Source organism: Tiliqua scincoides, chromosome 7 (genome assembly GCF_035046505.1).
Source record: "Tiliqua scincoides isolate rTilSci1 chromosome 7, rTilSci1.hap2, whole genome shotgun sequence".
In the NCBI taxonomy this organism is placed as follows: Eukaryota; Metazoa; Chordata; class Lepidosauria; order Squamata; family Scincidae; genus Tiliqua; species Tiliqua scincoides.
In genome coordinates this window covers 48,896,022-48,915,712 of record NC_089827.1, presented here as the reverse complement: position 1 = coordinate 48,915,712, position 19,691 = coordinate 48,896,022, and the positions used below count along the sequence as shown (strand labels likewise).

The 19,691-nt window shown below is 46.0% G+C and overlaps 1 protein-coding gene and 1 pseudogene across 1 annotated transcript in view; both read right to left on the bottom strand.

Annotated features, from left to right (window-relative positions):
• Window positions 1-19,691, bottom strand: part of TBXAS1 (thromboxane A synthase 1) — a 206,770-nt gene that overhangs the window by 75,123 nt on the left and 111,956 nt on the right. Inside the window, exons 6-8 of the mRNA XM_066634456.1 lie at window positions 7,043-7,131; window positions 4,064-4,212; window positions 2,046-2,176 (exon numbers count right to left, since the gene is read on the bottom strand). Of these exons, the coding sequence (XP_066490553.1) occupies window positions 2,046-2,176; window positions 4,064-4,212; window positions 7,043-7,131 (369 nt within the window). The remainder of the gene's footprint in view (window positions 1-2,045; window positions 2,177-4,063; window positions 4,213-7,042; window positions 7,132-19,691) is intronic.
• On the bottom strand, window positions 17,929-18,046 carry LOC136658270 (5S ribosomal RNA; annotated as a pseudogene).

The following is a 19,691-nucleotide window of genomic DNA, read 5'->3' as shown; positions in this document are numbered from 1 at the left end:
TGCCCAGACCCATTTGTAGCGGGCAATGTGTATTCCTCACAAGGTTGGAGGAATTTGTTATACCTCTTTAATCTTGAATTATTCTAAGTCGGTTAAGTGAGTTTTCCTCACAATGTGCTTCTCTTTCAACAGGTCCGCGAGGGAGGTGCCCAGCCAGGGTCCTGATCTGCAGACATTACATAGTTTTTTGGGCCCAGAAGCACACCATGTCATCCAGTTTCAGCTCTCAGTTGGAGCTGCGTGATGTTGCATACATTGATTGGCTGGCCAAGAAGGGTATGTGTTGAGTTCAGTTTTTCCCACACTTTTTGGATTTTATTGCACTTAATCCCCTGCCCCAGGTAATTATTGTCCACTTAGGCGAGAATGACTTCGGCCAGAGGATGTCTATGTCCTTGAGGCTCCAGGCCTGCAGGGCCTTTACAATGCTAGCTAGTCAGTTCCCCAGGATCACTGTCCTGTGGTCTGATATGCTGCCTAGGAGGTTTTGGAGGTGGGCGCGTAGCATTAAAAGAATAGACGTTGCCCGTAAAAGAGTTGATGCTTACCTGGGCAGGGTCGTCATGGCACTCAGGGGAGCAGCTATCCATCATCCTGGAATTTGTTTTGGGCAGCCGGCTCTATACCGTGGCGATGGAGTGCATCTTTCCCCTTTGGGTTATGGCCTCTTTTTAACAGACTTGCAACAGGGATTGAAAACCCTTTTGGGTACAGGGAAGGCCAAGCGCTAGGCTGACCTCCCCTTGTGGAGGTTGAAGTGCGGGGTGGGTAGGCACAAGAACTTCTCGGTGTCCAATCTAAGTCAGCAAGGACAGGGGGTGAACCAGAACCGCTCCCGCTCCGGTTCAAGGAGGCAGGTTGGCTAGCCCCTTGTCTGAAATTGGGGGCCTTGCAGGGCTGACCTGAAGGCATAGCAGTTCGGTTGACTTACCCTCTTCGGGCGATGTTGAGAGGCGGGCTTAATAACAATTGAGTTACGCCTGGAGTCGGGTGGAAGCCCTATGAGATTGGGGGACGAAGACGGCTAGGGCCGTTTCCCCCACGTAGAACCCCGCACTCGGGATGGGTTTTGTTTACCCCTTTTGTTGCCCTGTTGCAATGTTGTTGTATTCAATAAAGTGGCCCATTTTAATTCCATACCTGTTGTCGGCTGTATTTATTTGGGGAATGCATGGTAATAACACCCAAGGTCAGGAGGACACTGCCAACTGGGCCTCAATTCTCAAACTCAGGGAGAACGTTCCAAGCAAATGAGGCAGCAGAAGAATGGTCAAGGATGAAAAGAGAGAAGGAAAAGAATAAGAGGAGAGCACGAAGAGTCAAAACCACCAGCGTTCAAAACAAAAACGGATGCTTAAGGACATTTCACGCTTTTCAATGGATCGAACAACTGGGTTGGAAATTTACAAGAGTAAGGGCGCAATCCTAACCAACCTTCCAGCACTGACATAGCTGTGCCAATGTGGCGTGCACTGCATTCTGCATCCAGAGTCAAGGGGGGGTCTCCTCAAGGTAAGGGGATTTTTGTTACCTTACCTTGGGCCTGCATTGCGGCTAGGTCAGTGCTGGAATATTGGTTAGGATTGTGCCCTAAGTGCAATTTTCAATTTTCCTTTTAATGAGCACATCAAGGCACTAGTAAAGCAAACTCTTTTGTACTCTCTACGCAATTCCAATTGTAGCATACATGAAAAAGTGCAAAAATATGTAGCAGTCAAAACCAAAACAACCAACCAAACTACTATAGATGTCACATCAAGCAGAGTTAGCATTTTGGATCAAGGCTCGCACCAGTTTTTATATCATCCTGATACAAAACTTTCATCCCTACAAGTAGCAGAGGCTGTATATCTCTGAATACCAGATAGTGTGGGATAAATAAGGGAAGGAAGTTGCCTTCAAGTACTGCTAGTGTGCAACCTAGAAATGACATCTGGCTGTCCACTGCACAACACAGAATGGGAAAGAAGAACTCCTTAGTCTGATTCATCAGGACTGCTCTATATAAGAAAACTTAGAATTTTCATGCACAGAAAATGACTTACCTCACTTGGTTTTTGCTGGTTTCTCAGAGCAATCATTTTTTTCACCGCTTTGATAAGAAAGCCATTCACCTCATCTTCCTTTTTATTGGGCAGAATTTTAAGCAGGGGGAGCATTATGTATGGGAATGAAACTTCAAAAGAGATTCACAAAAGCATCATTAGCGGTTAATGCCATTTTTCTCAAACACGAACTTTACTTATTTTTATAACTTACACTCCATCTTTCTGTATTAAAAATATTCTCAAGGTGCTCATAGTCAAACACAGTAAACAATAAAGCAGTATATTTTTTAAAAATTAGGATAACAAAACAATTCACATACAATAACAGTAGCAAGGGAAAAAGAAGACAATGACCCTTGGAAATAAAACTGCATTCAAACCACCAATGAAGGAGGCAAGTAACTCTCTCTTGGGAGGCCATTCCATAAACCAGTTCTCACTACTGAAACCTCCCTACTTCTGGTAATAACATATGAAGAGCCCTGCAGCATCAGACCAATTTAGTCTAGCTTCCTGTATCTCCTAGCGGCCCACCAGATGGCTTAGGGAGCACACAAGACAACAAGATACCCGCATCCTATTGCCATTCCCTCGCATCTGGCATTCAGATAGAGCCTATTTCTAGAACCAGGAGGTATGCTCGTCATGGCTTGTAACTTGTGATGGACTTTTCCTCCATAAATCTTTCCAATCCTCTTTTGAAGACATCTAGGCCAGATGCCATCACCACATCTTGTGGCAAGGAGTTCCACAGATTAGTTACATGCTGGGTAAAGAAATATTTTATTTTGTCTGTTCTAACTCTCCAGACACTCAATTTTAGGGAACGATCCCTGGTAGTTGGTACCCAGCTCCCATGCGTCCAGGGGCAGGCCAAGAAATGCTGCCCCTCGATGATGTGCCAATCTCCACTCCTCACACTGCTAAATGTTTTAACGCTGCACTCTCCCCCCATCTACATTTCCTTTTCCTCTCTGCTCCCCTCTTCTTTTCCAAGCCAAGAAGTGGGATGAGAAGGAAGACTACCAGTGGAGGCAAGAAAGTGGACAGTAAAGAGTTGCACACCCCAACAATCGGCTGCCTAATGTGACAGCTTCAGTCAACCTCGTGGATGGGCTGGTCCTACACACATCTGCTGGTAGAGGAAGTAGTACTAAGTTCTGGGACAAGTTTGCATGGGAGAAGATACTCTGAGACACTTTGGTCCTCAGCCATGCAGGGTTTCAAAGGTTGGCCAAATTGGCCCAAAATTGGCCCAAAATTTCAGTGGCCCAAATTGAGTTTAGAAACAAATTAGCGACCAGGACTGCAGATGCATCTTCGTTACTGTCTCGTTCTGCCCTCCCTCCCATTCTGCCTCCCCCTTACCTGTGTCGGCAGGCTGGTCTGAAGCCATTGCCATGCATGAGGCCACTGTGACCTCCCCGTCTGACAGATGCCTTTTTGTAACTTCCATAAGGCAGTCTCTGCTGGTGGAACACTTCCAGTGGACTGGCCCTTTAGAACTGGGCCATTAATCTTTCCAGCAGATGTGCAAGTTACAGAGGGCATTGTGGCAGAGTTATACAAGCTGATTGCGCCAATCCAGCTCCATATTACATGCACATGAGAGTTTCCCACTAGGGCAGTGATTCTCAAACTAGGGTGTCATGACACCCCAGCTAGAGAGTCCTGGCCTCTGCCCCCTTAAGGTGTGGGGAGGGGAAAAGGCTGTGAGGCAATACGCTAGATCATGCCACTTCGGAGTGGTACAGGGACTTGTTGCCACTTACCATAGCCTGCAGTAGTCTCCCAGGGGTGCGGGGAGCCCCCGTGCCAGGCTCCGCAGTGCTCCCCAACATGCAGAGACCCTCAAAATCGCAAGCACAACCACTTGGAACCATATGGTTATATTGGCTTGGCACATAGACAGCATTCCAAATCACAACACCTCACCTCTATAAAACTTAATAGAATGTGCCATTGCTTAAAGAAAGATGTAAGAAAAGCACAGTTTAAAAGTCTGATATACTTACCAATAAGGAGTAAGACAGGTTTAGAGATTGGCGGTTCAAAGACTCTTATCATATTCTTAACAATGGCCTCATTGGGGTTCTTCTGAGAGTCCACATAGGTACCAAAAGCCACACTAGCAGCAATGTCCAGTGAGAAGCAGGCATAATTCCTATATCAAATTAAGAATGTTGCTTAAACTACAGCTTCCAACAACACATATTTTTGCTCCTGCATTTGTTGCAACCTTGGGGGTTCTCTTTCTGCAGGTGACTGACTCAGTTGATTTTAGAGGTTTTTATGCATGCCAATTTGCCAACCCTTTTAAAAACGACTTTCACTGTGTTGAGAGATATTTATAGAAACATGTAAAGTTGCATGCAATTTTCTGCAAAGCTGATAACGAACAATACTTAATACCTTGTTTTCCTAATAAAACAAGTTATACTACAAAACATTATTACAAATGGTTCCAAACACAAAAAAACCCTTCTTATCTGAATCAAAAAGTTCAAGGACTAGTTTACATCGACATGTCCATCACCTGCTGACTACAGCTTCAAGGGAAGGGCCATCACCGATATAATAACATAGTAATACCTACTATTTGTTTAAGGCTTTCTGAGTACGCAGAGTATCTCACCTGTATTATCTTACAACAACCCTGTCAGGTAAGAATTCTTACTCCCATACTGCAGCTAGGGAGCAGATGCCAAGAGGGAGCAGCTTGCTTAAGGCCACCTAGTGCATTCATAGGAGATATGAGCTCTGGACTAAGAAAGTTCTCAGGCTGCACACCTCCACAAGCAGAACGTTCGTAGGAGGCCACGTGTACAATATAAAAGTGTACATAAATGAAGATATGGAACACATGCATGGAAGCAGGTCTTAATTTACAGTCTATTTATTAAAAAAATTGTACCCCACCTTTCCCACCTTTCCCATTCCAAAACAAATGCCCAAGGCAGCTTATAAAATCTTCATAAATTACATTATAATAATACGTTCACTTAAAGTACTGGCTTCCAAGTGTTGCAAACACAGGGCTACCCTTGAAGACAATTTGGAAGCTGCAATTAGTGCAGAATGCAGTGGTCCAGGTGGTTACTGGGGAAGACGGTTTGAGTCTGTTAGACTGCTGCTTCGGCAACTGAACTGACTGCCCATTTGTATTTGGGCCCAATTCAAGGTGCTGGTATTGACCTTTAAAGCCCTTGACAGTTTATGTCCAGGTTATCTGAGTTGCTGCCTTCTGCCATACGTTGTGGCCTGACCTCTTGGGTCATCTGAAGGGGCTCTTCTACAAGTGGTGCCTCTGTCCCAAGTGAGAGGGACGGTGGCATGAGGGCAAGCCTTCTCTATAGTAGCACCTCATTATGGAATTCCCTTCTGGGAGAATTTAGTACCCCCTCCCTCATGGTCTTTCAGTGAGGGCTCAAAACATTTCTGTTTTGTCTGGTGTTTGAGTGATAGGTTGGAGTCTGCCCTCTGATGTCTGCGTCTCTGTAATAAAGCTGTGATCTAAATAGTCCCCCCCCATTTTTATTGTTCTTTATTGTTTTATTGTTCTTATTACGATTTCATTTACTGTTTTACAAATTATACATTTTAATATGGTATTTGTAAGCCGCCTTGGGCATTTGCTTCAGCATGGGAAAGGTGGAATATAAATCTTTTTAACTAGCTGCCCTGAAGAGCGGGATAAAAAATGTGAGGGCAGACCAGGTAAAAAAAATTAATAATAATATAACAATTAATTAATTAAAAATTAATTAAAATTAATTAATTAAAAATTAATTAATTAAAAAATTAATTAATTAATAATAATAATATAATATAAAAAGATATAATAATATATCTTGTAACATTAAGAAATGGTGCAAAGGCAATCAACAAAATGAACACGTTTATACTATTTATTTGGCATCTAAAATAAATCATGTGCCTTGTAATGATTAAAAATGGGCAATCCCTGCCTGCAGGCTAACAGTCCAAGATACCCAAAACAAAGGGACGGGGACATCAGCCTCCAATATCCTCATAAGTGATAATTTCTAGGTGGGGAAGGAGGAGAATGGAGACAATGGTCCACAATGTCCATCATATCTCCTTCAAGGCTCCAATACTATTGTCTGTCTCCAGGCAGATGATGCAACTTATCTTAACAAAACTTAGATTTCTACAACCAATATGCAAGTCTGACTCCATAATGATAATTTTAATGCATTCTTCAAGAATACAAAGGGTATGTTGATGCAGCCTGTCTAAATCTTGCCTCAGAACCGGATATTTGCCTGGCCTGACCAGCGTTATAGAAGTTCAAATCTCTACACTGTGGCCTAATAGATCAATGATGGTTCATGAAGGAGTTGTTTTCAGAACATAGGGGGCTGGTTAGATACACTGAGCTCTTCCTTCCTTTCCAACTCTTAAACTTCATTAACAAGCAGTGACAGATTAGATACCCTACTACAGTTAGTTTCACACACAGTTGTTGCTGTTAAATACACTATTGTAATAATACAAACATAAAAGATACAGTGCTTTGAAAGGGACAGAGTTCACATGTCAGGAGTAAAACAAATTAAAATCTTGGCACAATGGCATGGGGTTTACATCACTTAGTGTGGGAGGCCAGTGCGACACCCCCATGATGGATCTCCTCCCATGCAGTGGGCGGGGCATCGCCCCAGGTGGTGGGCGAGGTGATGAAACATTGCCCCACCCCTGATGGTTTTTGCCCATAACTTTTGATAGACTAGAGATATTTCAGTGTGGTTTGTTTCACTGCATTCAGCGTGACATTATGCATCTAATGATATATAACATGATGGTATTATTCAAAAATACCAAGATTTTAAAAAATTTTGGCCAATGGTGGTGTCACCCTCCTGTGTGCGTCACCCAATGTGGCCCACACCCCCTGCACCTCTTAGCAACGCCACTGCCTTGGTGCATTAAATATATTTAAAAGTTAACTTATTTCAAATTTGTTAAAGTACCTTTCGATGTCAAAATCTGTGCCAGAATTTGCATAGACCTTTAAGTTACTCAGCAGGGTGTCACATGCCTGGTGGATTAGCGGAGTCATCTAAAAAGAAGCAGAAGAATTTTTAAAAATACAATAAATGTCTCCACATTAGTTACATGCAGCAGGAGATAAGTGCTCCTAAGAGCTTCTGAATCAGTGGATAGCACAATTTTCACGGTGAAGAAAACTACATTTCTCTCTCTTTCACACACACACTCATACACAAAGGTAGATCTAGTTCACACATGAATCTCCCACACTGATGGTCAGAGAAATCGGTTTCCTGCAATTTTGTTCCTGTGGTAGATGTTTCTTGATCCAAAATGAAAGAGTTGCTACCTAATTTGTGACCAATGGAACCTGCAGCTTTGTACAGTCCATTTACAGAGAGACCACTATTTAATGGGGGGAGGGGTCACCATTAATGCCTACAGTCCATTGTCCAATCCTAAAGGCGGTGTTGCTGCCAGGTGCGGTGGCACCAAAGCAGCAACCACTGCATCCTGCGGCACCATGGCAGCCATTGGAGGTCTCCTTGAGAGAAGGGGTCGAAAGTCCCCTTCTCCCGGGGAAAGCCCTAAGCCCTTCTCAAACCTGCACCAGCTATTTGCTGATGTAGACTTGAGAGACCCCGTGTTGGGCCTTCCAGCCCGACATGGAGTTCAGGACTCAGCGGAGCAGAGTTCCACCTGTCCTATCCCCTCCCACCCCAGTTTCTCTACCAGCTGCAGGACTGGGTCCAGGAAAGGAGTCATGATTTGGCAGCCACCACTGCCACCAAAACTGCTCCCTTCCTGGACCCAATTGCCTGTTTTCGACCCCACTGTCCCCGTTCTGCCCTCTCCCTACCTCCTCCTGCCTCCCCCATCACCTTACCTCCACCATCATTGTCTTTGCACTACTCTGGAGTGCACAGAAAGGCTTCAGTCTTCCCGCTGGCACTCAAGTAGCACGTGGCACGTGTGCGCTGCTGGAGGGTTTTTCACAAGTGGTGCTGACTGCTCTATGGCAGTCAGAACTAGTGGAAGAGGAGCTTCCATCACCCAATCCAGGTAGGATTTAGCCATAAATTCTCTTTGAGTATCTTCTTGCATTTTGACTTCTCCTTCTTTGTTTCTGATTCTGGGTCATGGGGAGCGGGGTGGTGGTTGAAATTTACCAACCTGCACAAGAAGCTCCTCTTGCCACATCAGTGCTTACTGATCTACAGCCTGAATCAACACATATCCACTCAAAAGTAAGTCCCATTGTTTTTAATGGGGCTTATTCCCAGAATGGTACTTGTTTTTGCCTTCAGTTAGCCCATGGTATGTACATCTAGACTCGCTGTAAGCTGTGTTTGTGCAGCTCAATAGCAAACTCCTTTCTCAATAAGCCAACCTTTCATTAACTGTCAAGATAGAACAGTCCTTTTCAGAGTTTCTAAAGGCAGATTCAGGGAACGTGTTGGGTGGGGGAGTGAGATTGTGCCCTTTGCTCCACCCACAAAACCCAGTAACGTATAGGGGCACAGGTAGGTTCTGAGCACACAGAGTCTATCTAAGTTTGGGGGAAGGTGGAGGGGCTCAAAGCCAGTAGATGCAATCCCTCGCCCCATATTCATTACACAGGCTTCCCACCCACCCCAATTTCTGCAGATCCGATGACCTGAATGCTTGAAGAGACTAGATCGAATGTTAACAGAAAGCAGGAAGTTAACTGCTTCCTGTTAATGTTCTATCTAGTCTCTTCAAGCATTCAGGTTGCCCGCATGCACTATAAGCTTGAATGCTTATAGCAGGGGAGCCCAAACCCCGGCCCGGGGGCCACTTGCCCCAATCAGGCCCTCAGGGAGCCCCTAGTCTCCAATGAGCTTCTGGCCCTCCAAAGACTTGCTGGAGTCTGTGCTGGCCTCTCAGCAAGAGAATGACCCTTCGACCTCTCACTATGGTCGAACAGTGAGCTGTGGGACAAGGGCTCCCTCCGCTACTTGCCATTTCATGTCTGTAATGCAGCAGTGGCAGCGAAGGAAAGGCTGGCCTTGCTTTGTGCAAGGCCTTTTACAGGCCTTGAACTACTGCAAGACCTTCATTCATTCACACAAGTTCCATCTCTAATATATTCATTTATATAAATTTATTCAAATTTTAAATAGTAAATTAATTCTTTTTTTTCCTGGCCCCCAACACAGTGTCAGAGAGATGATGTGGCCCTCCTGCCAAAATGTTTGGACACCCCTGGCTTATAGCATTCTGTAACAGGCTGACACAAGCCTCTGGGGTGGGCAGGGAGGAGGCAGAGAGGAGGTGGAGGGAGGTGTTCCTGGGCAGGGGGAGGGCGGATGGTGGGCGGCCCCAGGGGCAGGCGAGTGGGAAGCAGGGCTGGGATCCAGCAGTTCTACTGGATCCTAACCCCTGTTCCTGGGGAGTTTGGAGCAGCTTCAAGCTGCTCCACTCTCCTCGGACTTGTGCCACCTCAGAAGGTGGTACAAGTCTCAGGAGACCCATAGGGGTCAGTGTTCCTTACCAGGAGGTAAGGGGAAAAGTTTCCCCTTGCCTCTGGCTGAGCCTCTTTGGGCCCCTATCTGCGCTGGATACATTGCAAGCCTCTTGGCTTGCCTGTTCCAGTGCAGGATAGGATTGCACCCTGTGTTTTCTGATTAGAGACATGTCCAAATGGGTAACACTTTATTTCATCCCCTCACTGGTCCCAATGACAGGGAATCATTGGGGCCAGTAAGGTTTTTTAAGAGAAACTCTTCCCCTTTTCTACTGATGCACCTGTCACCCGGCTTAGTATGCTACTAGCTGAGACTTTTTTCTTCTGTTTCTGTTATCTGTGTCCTGGCTCTCTTCCAGTTGACCCCATTCAAATGTTTCCATAATCAGCCCTTTTCATCTATCAGTCATGTCCGCTTGGCACAGAAACTTATCCTACAGTGTTCCTTGACAGCTCAGAAATAGCAGGCAAACCTAGTTCCAGAACAGGAAGCAATCACAATTTGCTAAATGAAGAAAGAAAGATGGTAGGATTCAAACTTCACAGCACCATCTTGCTTGACCACCTCTTTAAAAACCTGAATGCCTGAATTCTGTCACCATCTGAGGATGGTCCAAAAGCCTACCGTCTGTTTCCCACTTTAGCGATTGGATTTTGCCCAACTGTATGCAAAAGTCACATAACCTGGCTGTGATGGAAAATGATCTCGGTTTCTGGGCATTCAGAGGGATTGTTTATGAAATAAAACATAAGCAATATGCTCATTGCAAATATTTGATCTGCCAATTATCTCACATCATGAGACTCTCTGCACTGAAGTTCACTTCTGAGTGCCAAACACGACAGTTGGAGGTTGGAAGTCTCTCGGTGTCAGAAGCTTGGTGGTGTAATCTTTCCAGTACATGTCTTGGCACTTCATATTCCTTATGTGCATTTTACAGAGATGCTTGTTTACGCTGTTCTGTAATGCCAGAGTCACAGTTTCCTAACCAAATGCCTATTCTTGTAAATCCCTAAACTTGTGCCTACAAATTGAGTTCCCCAAACTATCCTTTTTAATGGATTCCTTAAAATGGAATAGAAATGCTACCTTTGGGGCTAATGTAAAATTTCCATTGTGTTCACATTTCACCATGCAAAAGACATGGTCCAAACATCTTCTAACTTTGCAGTCACGGCTGTCAATCTCCAATGCTTGATTCTGTCCTGGTGAGTCCAAATGCTTGAAACGAACATGGAGATTCTTTTTTTTCCTTTAAAGTTTTTGTTAACATCACAAGTTAGCTCTATAACCTTCTCCAGGTAGAAGAATAACAGCCACACAAGTGCCATTTGTACCAGCTGTTTTGGTGTGCGCAAGGCATGCTGTGCACTTTTGCGTAATACGTTTTCCATAGAAGGTGAGGGGAATGCAGCAACTTACACAGATCAGAGGTGACAAGAGCACAGCAGTGCAATCAGAATAAATAAAAATCAATAGAATTTGGATGGTGTCCGTTGAAGAAAAGGGAATAAAGCTATTTATCAAACTTGACAAGGGATCTAGAACCAGAGGATCTTCCCAGATGCATACTTGTCTTTGATCCCAAAACACTAAATAGAGCTTCCCTGTAGTTTGGTACAATGCAGTCGAACATCCATTCTTAACATACTTCCTTGCCTTATTATGTTTCACCAAGAGAGGAGCTTAAAGGAATGTTGGCACACACTTAAGAGGACACTGCAAAATATCAAAGTAGATTTTTTTTTCTGTAACCTCAAACCACTTCATCAGCATTGATGACCAGACTGACTTTCAGTTCTTCCTTAGGGCTCAGCACTCTGGCACTGCAGTCAAAAGCCAAGCCAAGCCTTGACGGAAAACAACTGATTGCCCAATCCTTTGCTGCTACTCTTTTCTACCTCTTCTGAAACAGAGTTGTTTCTCTTCTACTCTTCCACCACCCCCAAAAAGGAAAATTACCCCACACTGCTGGAGTTTTCAATTCATCCATAACTTGTTGACAGTTTGTGGCAAGGTAGGCAATTGAAATAATTCACTAGTCAACAGCATTGCTGATGCATACTTTGGGGATGTATTTCTCATGCAGAAATAGATTCAACAAAGAACTGGATTCATGCAAAAGACCCACGCAAAACCCATCAGGTGGGTCAGGACCAAACTAAAATGCTAACATCTGGTGAGTCTGACCACACCAGGTGGGTCTCGGGCAGGCCCTCAGCATATCTGGTGGGCCCTGACCAACCTGGTGGTTCTCAGGCAGGCCCTGAGCATTTTTTGGTGGGTCTTGGGAGGGCCCTGAGCATTTCTGGTGGGTGACAAAACACCTGGTACATCACGGACGGGTCCTGAGTATTTCCAGTGGGTCTCAACGCACCTGATGGTCTTGGGCCGGCCCTGAGCGTTTCTGGTGGGTCCCGACATATCTGGTAGATCTTGAGCAGGCCCTGAGCTTTCTGGTGGGTCCTGACTCAACTGGTAAGTCTCAGGTGAGCCCTGAGTATTTCTGGTGTGTCCCAACCCACCTGGTGGTTCTCTGGCAGGCTCTGAGGATTTCTAGTGGGTCTTGGTCCACCTGGAGTGCCTCGGGAGAGCCCTGAGTACTTCTAGTGGGTCCTGGTCCATCTGGTGGGTCTCGGGGGGGGGGGTTCTGAGCATTTCTGGTAGGTCCCGGAACACCTGTGTGTCTCGCATGGGTCCTGAGCATTTCCAGTGGGTCCTGGTCTACCAGGTGCGTCTTGGGCAGGTCATGAGCATTCCTGGTGGGTCACGGCCCACTGGGGTGTCTCAGGCATGCCCTGATCATTTCTGATGGGTCTCAGGCAGGTTCTTAGCTTTTCTGGTGGGTTAATGCCCACCCGGTGGGTCATGGGCAGGACCTGAGCATTACCCGTGAGTCCTGGCCCACCTGGTGAGTCTCGGGCAGGTCCTGAGGATTTCTGGTGGGTCCGGACCGACATGGAAGATCTTGGGTGGGCCCTGAGTGTTCTTGGTGGGTCCTGGCCAACCTGGTGAGTCTCAGGTGGGTCCTGAGGATTTATGGTGGGACCCGGCCAACTTGGAGTGCCTTGGCCGGGCCGTGAGTATTTCGGGTGCGTCCAGGCCTACCTGGCGGGTCTTGGGAAGGTCCTGAGCATTTCCGGTGGGTCCTGGCCCACCAGGGTGGTCTTTGGCAAGATGTGAGCATTCCTGGTGGGTCCCAGCCCACCTGGTGTGTTTTGGGCATGCCCTGAGCATTTCGGGTGGGTCCCAACCCACCAGGTGGGTCTTGGATGGATCCTGAGCGTTTCAGAAGAGTCCTGGCCCATCTGGTGAGTCTTGGGCAGGCCCTAAGTTTTTCTGGTGGTTCCTGGCCCACCTGCTGGGTCTTGGGGGTGGGCCCGTACCATTTCTGGTGAGTCCCAACCCACCTGGAGTGTCTTGGATGGGCCAGAGCACTTCCCCACCTGGGTGGTCTCAGGCTGTCCCTGAGCAGGTCGGTCCCGGCCCACCTGCTGGGTCGTGGGCAGTCTATGAGCTTTTCTGGGGTGGGTCCCAACCCACCTGGTGGGTGTCAGGTGGGCACTGAGCATTTCTGGTGGGTCCCGGCCCACCTGGAGTGGCTTGGGCGAGCCCAGAGCATTTCCGATGGATCCCGGCTCACCTGGTGGGACTCAGACGTGCTCTGAGTATTTCTGACGGGTCCCAACCTACCTGTACGGTCCTGGGATGGCCGTGAACATTTACAGTGGGTCCCAACCCACCTGGTGGTTCTCAGGCAGGCCCTGAGCATTTCTGATTGGTCCCAGCCCACCTGGTGGCACTTGCGTGGGTCCTAAGCATTTCTGGTGGGTACCAACCCACCTGGTGGGACTTGGGCTGGCCCTGAGCATTTCTATTGGGTCTACCTGGTGGGTCTGTCACAGACCCTGAGGATTTCTACTGGGTCCCAGCCCACCTGGAGTGTCTTGGGTGGGCCCTGAGTGTTTCTACCTTCCCTGGTAGCTCTTGGGTGCGTCCTGAGCATTTCCAGTGGTCCTGGTCCACTGCCAAGAGTGTGTCTTGGGCGGGTCCTGAGCATTTCTGGTGGGTCAAGGCCCACCTGGTGAGTCATGGGTGGGTCCTGAGGATTTCCCATGCGTCCTGGTCTACCTTTTGTGTCTCGGGTGGGCCCTTAGCTTTTCTGGTGGTTTCCGGCCCACCTGGTGGGTTTCAGGCAGGTCCTGAGCATTTCTGGTGGGTCCCGATTGACCTAGGCCAGAAGTGATGTCATTAGGCAGAAAGTGATGTCATTATTCAAGATATGGGAGAGCCCATTTTTATGTGGGCTGACCTTACAGCAGTATCACCTCAGACCGGCTCAGCCGCTGAGAGCCTGAGGGCTGGATCAAAGCTTCAGTGGGTCGCATCCAGCGCCTGGGCCTTATGTTTGACACCCCGATCTACAGATTTCAGTATCCATGTGTGGTCCTGGAATTGATCCCCCCCACGGATCTCAAGGTCCCACTGTAGTTGTATTATTGCCCAGAGTCTGAAGTGGTACCATCCCACAAGACCTCACCATTCCAGTCTGTTGCATCTGTACACCATATTGCCTTTTAACATTGAAGTAGATCTGATTTAATCTCCTGCAGATTAATGATGCAAACCTGCATCACTTCCCAAGGGTAAATTAACTGGGTGTGCCTCAGCAGGCCCTGAGCATTTCTAATGGGTTCCGGTCCACCTGGTGGGTCTCAGGCAGGCCCTGAGCATTTCTGGTGGGTCCTGACTCACATGGTGGGTCTTGGGTGGGTCCTGAGGAGTTCTGGTGGGAATAAACTTATATTCAACCACTTTAGAAGCCTTGGAAGCATTCTGAAGATCTGTAAAATGAATTTGTTTCACATCACTTAGCATATCTCACAGTTCCTGTTATGAAGACTGTGCAAGAGGTCCATATATTCCATGGTTTTCCATTCTCCCCCCTTCCATTGTCAATCTTTAATCTTCTTGGTTATAACTTTCCATGCTTGGCTTCTGCCAGTACTTGTTTTTAACAGAACAACAAACCAAGTAAAATTCCAGAAACGTATTTTCTGGATTTCCTAGTAACAGCACGCCCCTGCCCTTATGAAGGAGGCAGCATGAGGACCTTTGAGTTCTGCCAACCTCAGGCTCTAAACAAAATATCTTCTCCACTGACACAGAAAGTTTTGCCTCTTGGCAACATGATCTCTGTTGATTTATATTATAAGAAGCTTGATCTGTGCAACTGGTAGAGTGGCACTAGCTGGCTCACAAAGTGGAGAAGGAAAGGTTCATTAATTTCAAACCAAGCAAGTTGCTTCAGTGCAAAAAAAGCAAAGAACAGGGTTTCTGAAAATGGTTGCTGAAGATCCAATACCAAGGGGTATTTGATTTACACAGAGTGGACTCTCAAAAGACTCTGCGCCTTCCCCCTTTAACATCAAAATCATTACACATATGAATCTTCGTGGAACAGAGAGAGCAAGAAAGACCTCTAACATGTAAAAAGAGCTGGCAGAACTGGATAGAGGGTAGCAAAAACAGTATTCCAAGGTATATTTGGTTACAGAACTCTAAACTCTATGCAGCTAGAGATACTAGTGTGCTTGGAATGGAACTGCAGCATTTAATCATGTATCCAATAGGAATTTTCCAATTTCACTAGACTGTCTGTAAAACAGCCTGGTGTTGCACTAACTACTGCAGCAAAGTCAAACCATATAATATGGTAAACAAACAACCCAACACAGGAACGAAGGGAAGTGTCTTTTCTCCAATCCCCAGACCCATATATAGCAACAAGGCAAGTGCCTCTTAAGGAGAGAATGTGTTTCTGAAGCAGATTAACTTTCCCGAGTCACTTGAAGAGATGAGATAAGACAAACTATAGTGAACTGACAATGTAACACCATTGCAGCATGGGGCAATACAACAAAGTCTCATGCTATTTGGATTAATTTGACCAAGATAGTTAAGAGGGTTAAATTATTTGTGCAAATTCATAAATGCCAATGTTTACAGCAAAACCAGCCAATCTGTAACGCTTTCTAATAGAGACGTGCACTCAATCAATTTCATAGAAGCCCTTAATTTAGCAGCAGTACGAGCAATGCTACAAAATTTAATATTTGCATCACTTAGGAAGCTCAGAGTGTTGTACTGATAACAGCAGGAGGATCAAAAAGGAGGAAAGGTGGTGAACTACAGCAATGAAAAAATATTGATTTCTGGAGAAAAATGTGCTTGGATTTCTAAATTGAGTAGTGGACAACTTCCAGTGAGAGGAGGTAAGCCACCATAAACCACAATCCCCACCTGCTGCTGTTCTGGTTTTCAACATGCTTCCCCAAGAGCAGGGGTGCCCAAACCCTGGCCCTGGGGCCGCTTGCGGCCTTTGAGACCTCTCAATGCGGCCCTCAGGGAGACCTCAGTCTCCAATGAGCCTCTGGCCCTTCTGAGATTTGTTGGAGCCCACACTGGCCCGAAGCAACTGCTCTCAGAGTGAGGGCAACTGTTTGACCTCTCACGTGAGCTGTGGGATGAGGGCTCCCTCCACTGCTTGTTGTTTCACGTCTTGATGTAGCAGCGGCAGCAAAGGAAAGGCCAGCCTTGCTTTGCGAAAGGCCTTTTATAGGCTTTAAGCTATTGCAAGACCTTCATTCATTCATATAAGTTCATCTTTAATATATTCATATATGTAAACGTATGTAGATTTATTTAAATTTTAAATGTAAATCAATTCTTTTTTGCCCTGGCCCCCGACGCAGTGTCGGAGAGATGATGTGGCCCTCCTGCCAAAAACTTTGGACACCCCTGCCCAAGAGGATAGCTTACTGAGACTTCCTATGACAAAAATTGGTGGTTGGTGCAGCAAAAACCACCCCATCAGTTTTTCCTCACTCTAGGATTTTCCTACTGTAGATACTCGCCTATAAGGCGAGAAATCTCTACCAATAAATCAAGCGTAGATTGATAGCTCGTCTTATCTGCTGGTCACTCAGGGGTCAGGGCTGTTCAGGCATGTCTTGGCAGACAGGAGAAGCTTGGAGGAGCTTTAATAGTGCCAATGGAGGGCCTCTGAAGCATCTGAGAAACATTTTGAGTGACTGCAGACAGTTTACAAATATACAGCTTTGTTTAGATGTTGAAGCTCCATTGTAGAGTCTTATGAGTATGCTCCTTATCTCCAAACCCTGTTACTGTCATCTTAAAACAACAGCAACAGTATAAAAAGTTGTCTGGACCATTCAGGACCAGGCAGCCTCAGGGAGGTGTAAAAATATACTTACCTGTTCCAGGCTGTCTGGTCCCTGGCTGACCCACAGCATGCACTAAGTACTCAATGCTATCCTTGGCTGGCCTAGAGCATGCAGCATGCTCACCAAGGATAGCATTGGGTACTTAGTGCATTAAGGCAGCAGTAAAATGACAGAAACATTGCACTCAGACAGCAAGATACAATATTAAGGAAAACAACATCAATGATCATAAAACCTTGGGCAAAAAAAAAATTCTTAAAACAGTGCTTAAAATGCAACAGACATGTCAACAACCAGTTATTTCCAGGGAGAATATGGCTGCAATCCTCACACTTTCCTGAGAGTAAGCCTCATTGAACAAAATAGGACTTACTTCTGAGTAGATCTGGTTAGGATTGTGCCCAAAGCCAAAGACCAGGTGCTTACACAGAGAAGCCCCATCTTTGGTCAACTCCTGTGGTACTTAATTGCTAAAAATGGGGACATCTGGAAATGGGTCTCTGAAGATAATTTCAATGCCCAAGTCCACATGGAAGCAAGTTTTACAAACCTTTATACAAAATGCCACACAATATAAACTAAACATATGCAAAAGTATCATCTGAATGAAAATGGCTGTTCACCAGTGCTAAATGAGGCATTTGCCTTTAAAAAAAAAAAAAAAAAAGTTCTTTAGAATTGCTTTAGAAAATTAAAAAATGCAAAATATAAAAAGGGGATATGATGTATTGTTACTGTCATATGGATCCCACCCTTCTTTCAGGGAGCACATTGTTTTCCTACACACACATTTTATCCTCACAATAATCCCACAAGGCGTGTGAAATGATGGCCGACTCAAGCTCACCCAGAGTGCTCTCTAGCTGTGTGGTGTTTGAACCTGGTCTCCCAAGTCACAGTCCAAAACTCTAACCACAACACCAGCATTTCTCAAACTTCAAGGCAGTTGTACTCTCTCAGTAAGTCCTTGCGGGGAGGGGCTGGGGGCGAGTGGGGTGCTTTGTACTTACATTTAACCAGATAGGACTGCTGGAGTCTGCAGGAGGTGCGGGGAGCCCTGCGCAGCCCTCCACAGCGCTCCCCGAGGCTTGTATGGTTGGCAACCCTCAGTCTCGAAAGACTATGGTATATGCCTACAGCACCCAGTATTCCCAGGCGGTCTCCCATCCAAGTACTAACCAGGCCTGACCCTGCTTAGCTTCCAAGATCAGACGAGATGGGGCATGTGCAGGGTAACAGTTGCTGTGAGGCTTGGAACATTCAGAAAAAGTGGGCGCAAAGCACTTCTGCTTTGCAGAATGGAAAGCACCCCTCTCGACCCCCTCAGTGAAGTGATCCTGGGGATCGCGTCGCTGCCTCCTTCCCTTCCCCCACCACTTAAAGGGACAGGGAAGCGTTATGTGAACTGGTGGGTCGCAACCCACCAGTTTGAGAACCGCTGCACTACACCATAATGGGACGGTTTTGGCAGCGCTTCCAAAAGTTCCTTCTAGCTTTAATGCCGCAAGGTCTGCAAAGGCCAGTGTCATCCCTATGGTCTGCACCGAACACGTCAGCACTTGTTTTTGAGCAGTTGCTACTTGTGGGTCAACGTCCAGTGTAGAAAGTGCCCACAAGCGTAGCCGTGTGCGTTGATTAAAACAAAAACAACTAAAAGTCTTGTTGCGCTTTGAGGAGCAACAAATATACCATACTGTAAGCTTTCGCGAAGACATTTGATGAAGTGGACAAAGCACAAAACATTTTGTTGTGGTGACATTAGATAGGACACTCCTCTGGGAAAAGGGGGTGGATTAAAAAAAACAACATTCCCAGATGTGCAGCAGGAATTGGGATTGAAGCTTCCCTGCTTGTGATCGTGGATTTGAGCAGAAGAAAAAGCCCCTGCTTTCTTGCACCTCTAGAATCCTCTTAATGATCTTAACATGCTGAATATAAAACAAGGGTTCAGAACAGAGCAGTTATGATAACTAAAAATAAACAATTGCCATCTCTGAGCCCCTGTTTTTCTTCCTGCCTAACAGTTGGTGTTGCTGCTGCTTCACAACCCTGCATCAGGAGATGCAACAGGGTGGATTCTCTTCTCTCCTTAAATAATTAACTCTGGGTAAACATTGACATCCATCGCTGCAAAGCACAATGTCCGAGGAACTGTTTGTGCTGCTTAAGCACGATGTCTGGCTCATGCCAGCAGGGGCTGCTCTGTACAAACCAGGGCTGTATCTTTTGTTAGATTTCACACAGGAAAACTGGAGGCAAGGATTTGCCTCATGCGGATGACCCACAGTAAGGGAGATTAATTTCTGCCCAGGCAATGCAAAACTCTCTCGTCCAGACACACACACCCCCCATTATCAAATAGCCCTCTGAGTTACACCCCCCTTTAAGAATCCCAAGGACTTATGAAATTTGCTACCAAACCAGGGCCAGAGTCAGTTGTCTCACTGCATAACCAATGATATTGTCAAGTCTGATTAATCAGCAGTCCTTGCCAGGCTCATGGCCAATTAGAATTTACCATAATAAGGAGGTGACAGCTGGTGTTGCTAAGCAACAACTGTCTATAGAACTAAAGGAGCCAGACATTTAGATGCTACCATGGCTTTCGACAACAGCGTGTCAAAACAACACAGGCTTCTGCCCAGTGGAAAATTTGCTACAACCACAGACCAGGCGCTTGAGGGAGGAATGCGTTTACTTTCTAAGCATAACACCGTAAAGGAAAAAATATATATATATATATTTTGTTTTCTTCGGAGAAGAATTTTGACCAGTTGAGGCATCACCCTACTCTTTAATCATGAGACAGACTATCCGAAGACTGGAAGTTTATCACCAGCGCAGACTGAGTTTGCCACTGCTGTAGAAACACAGAGAGAAATCAGTAACAGAGA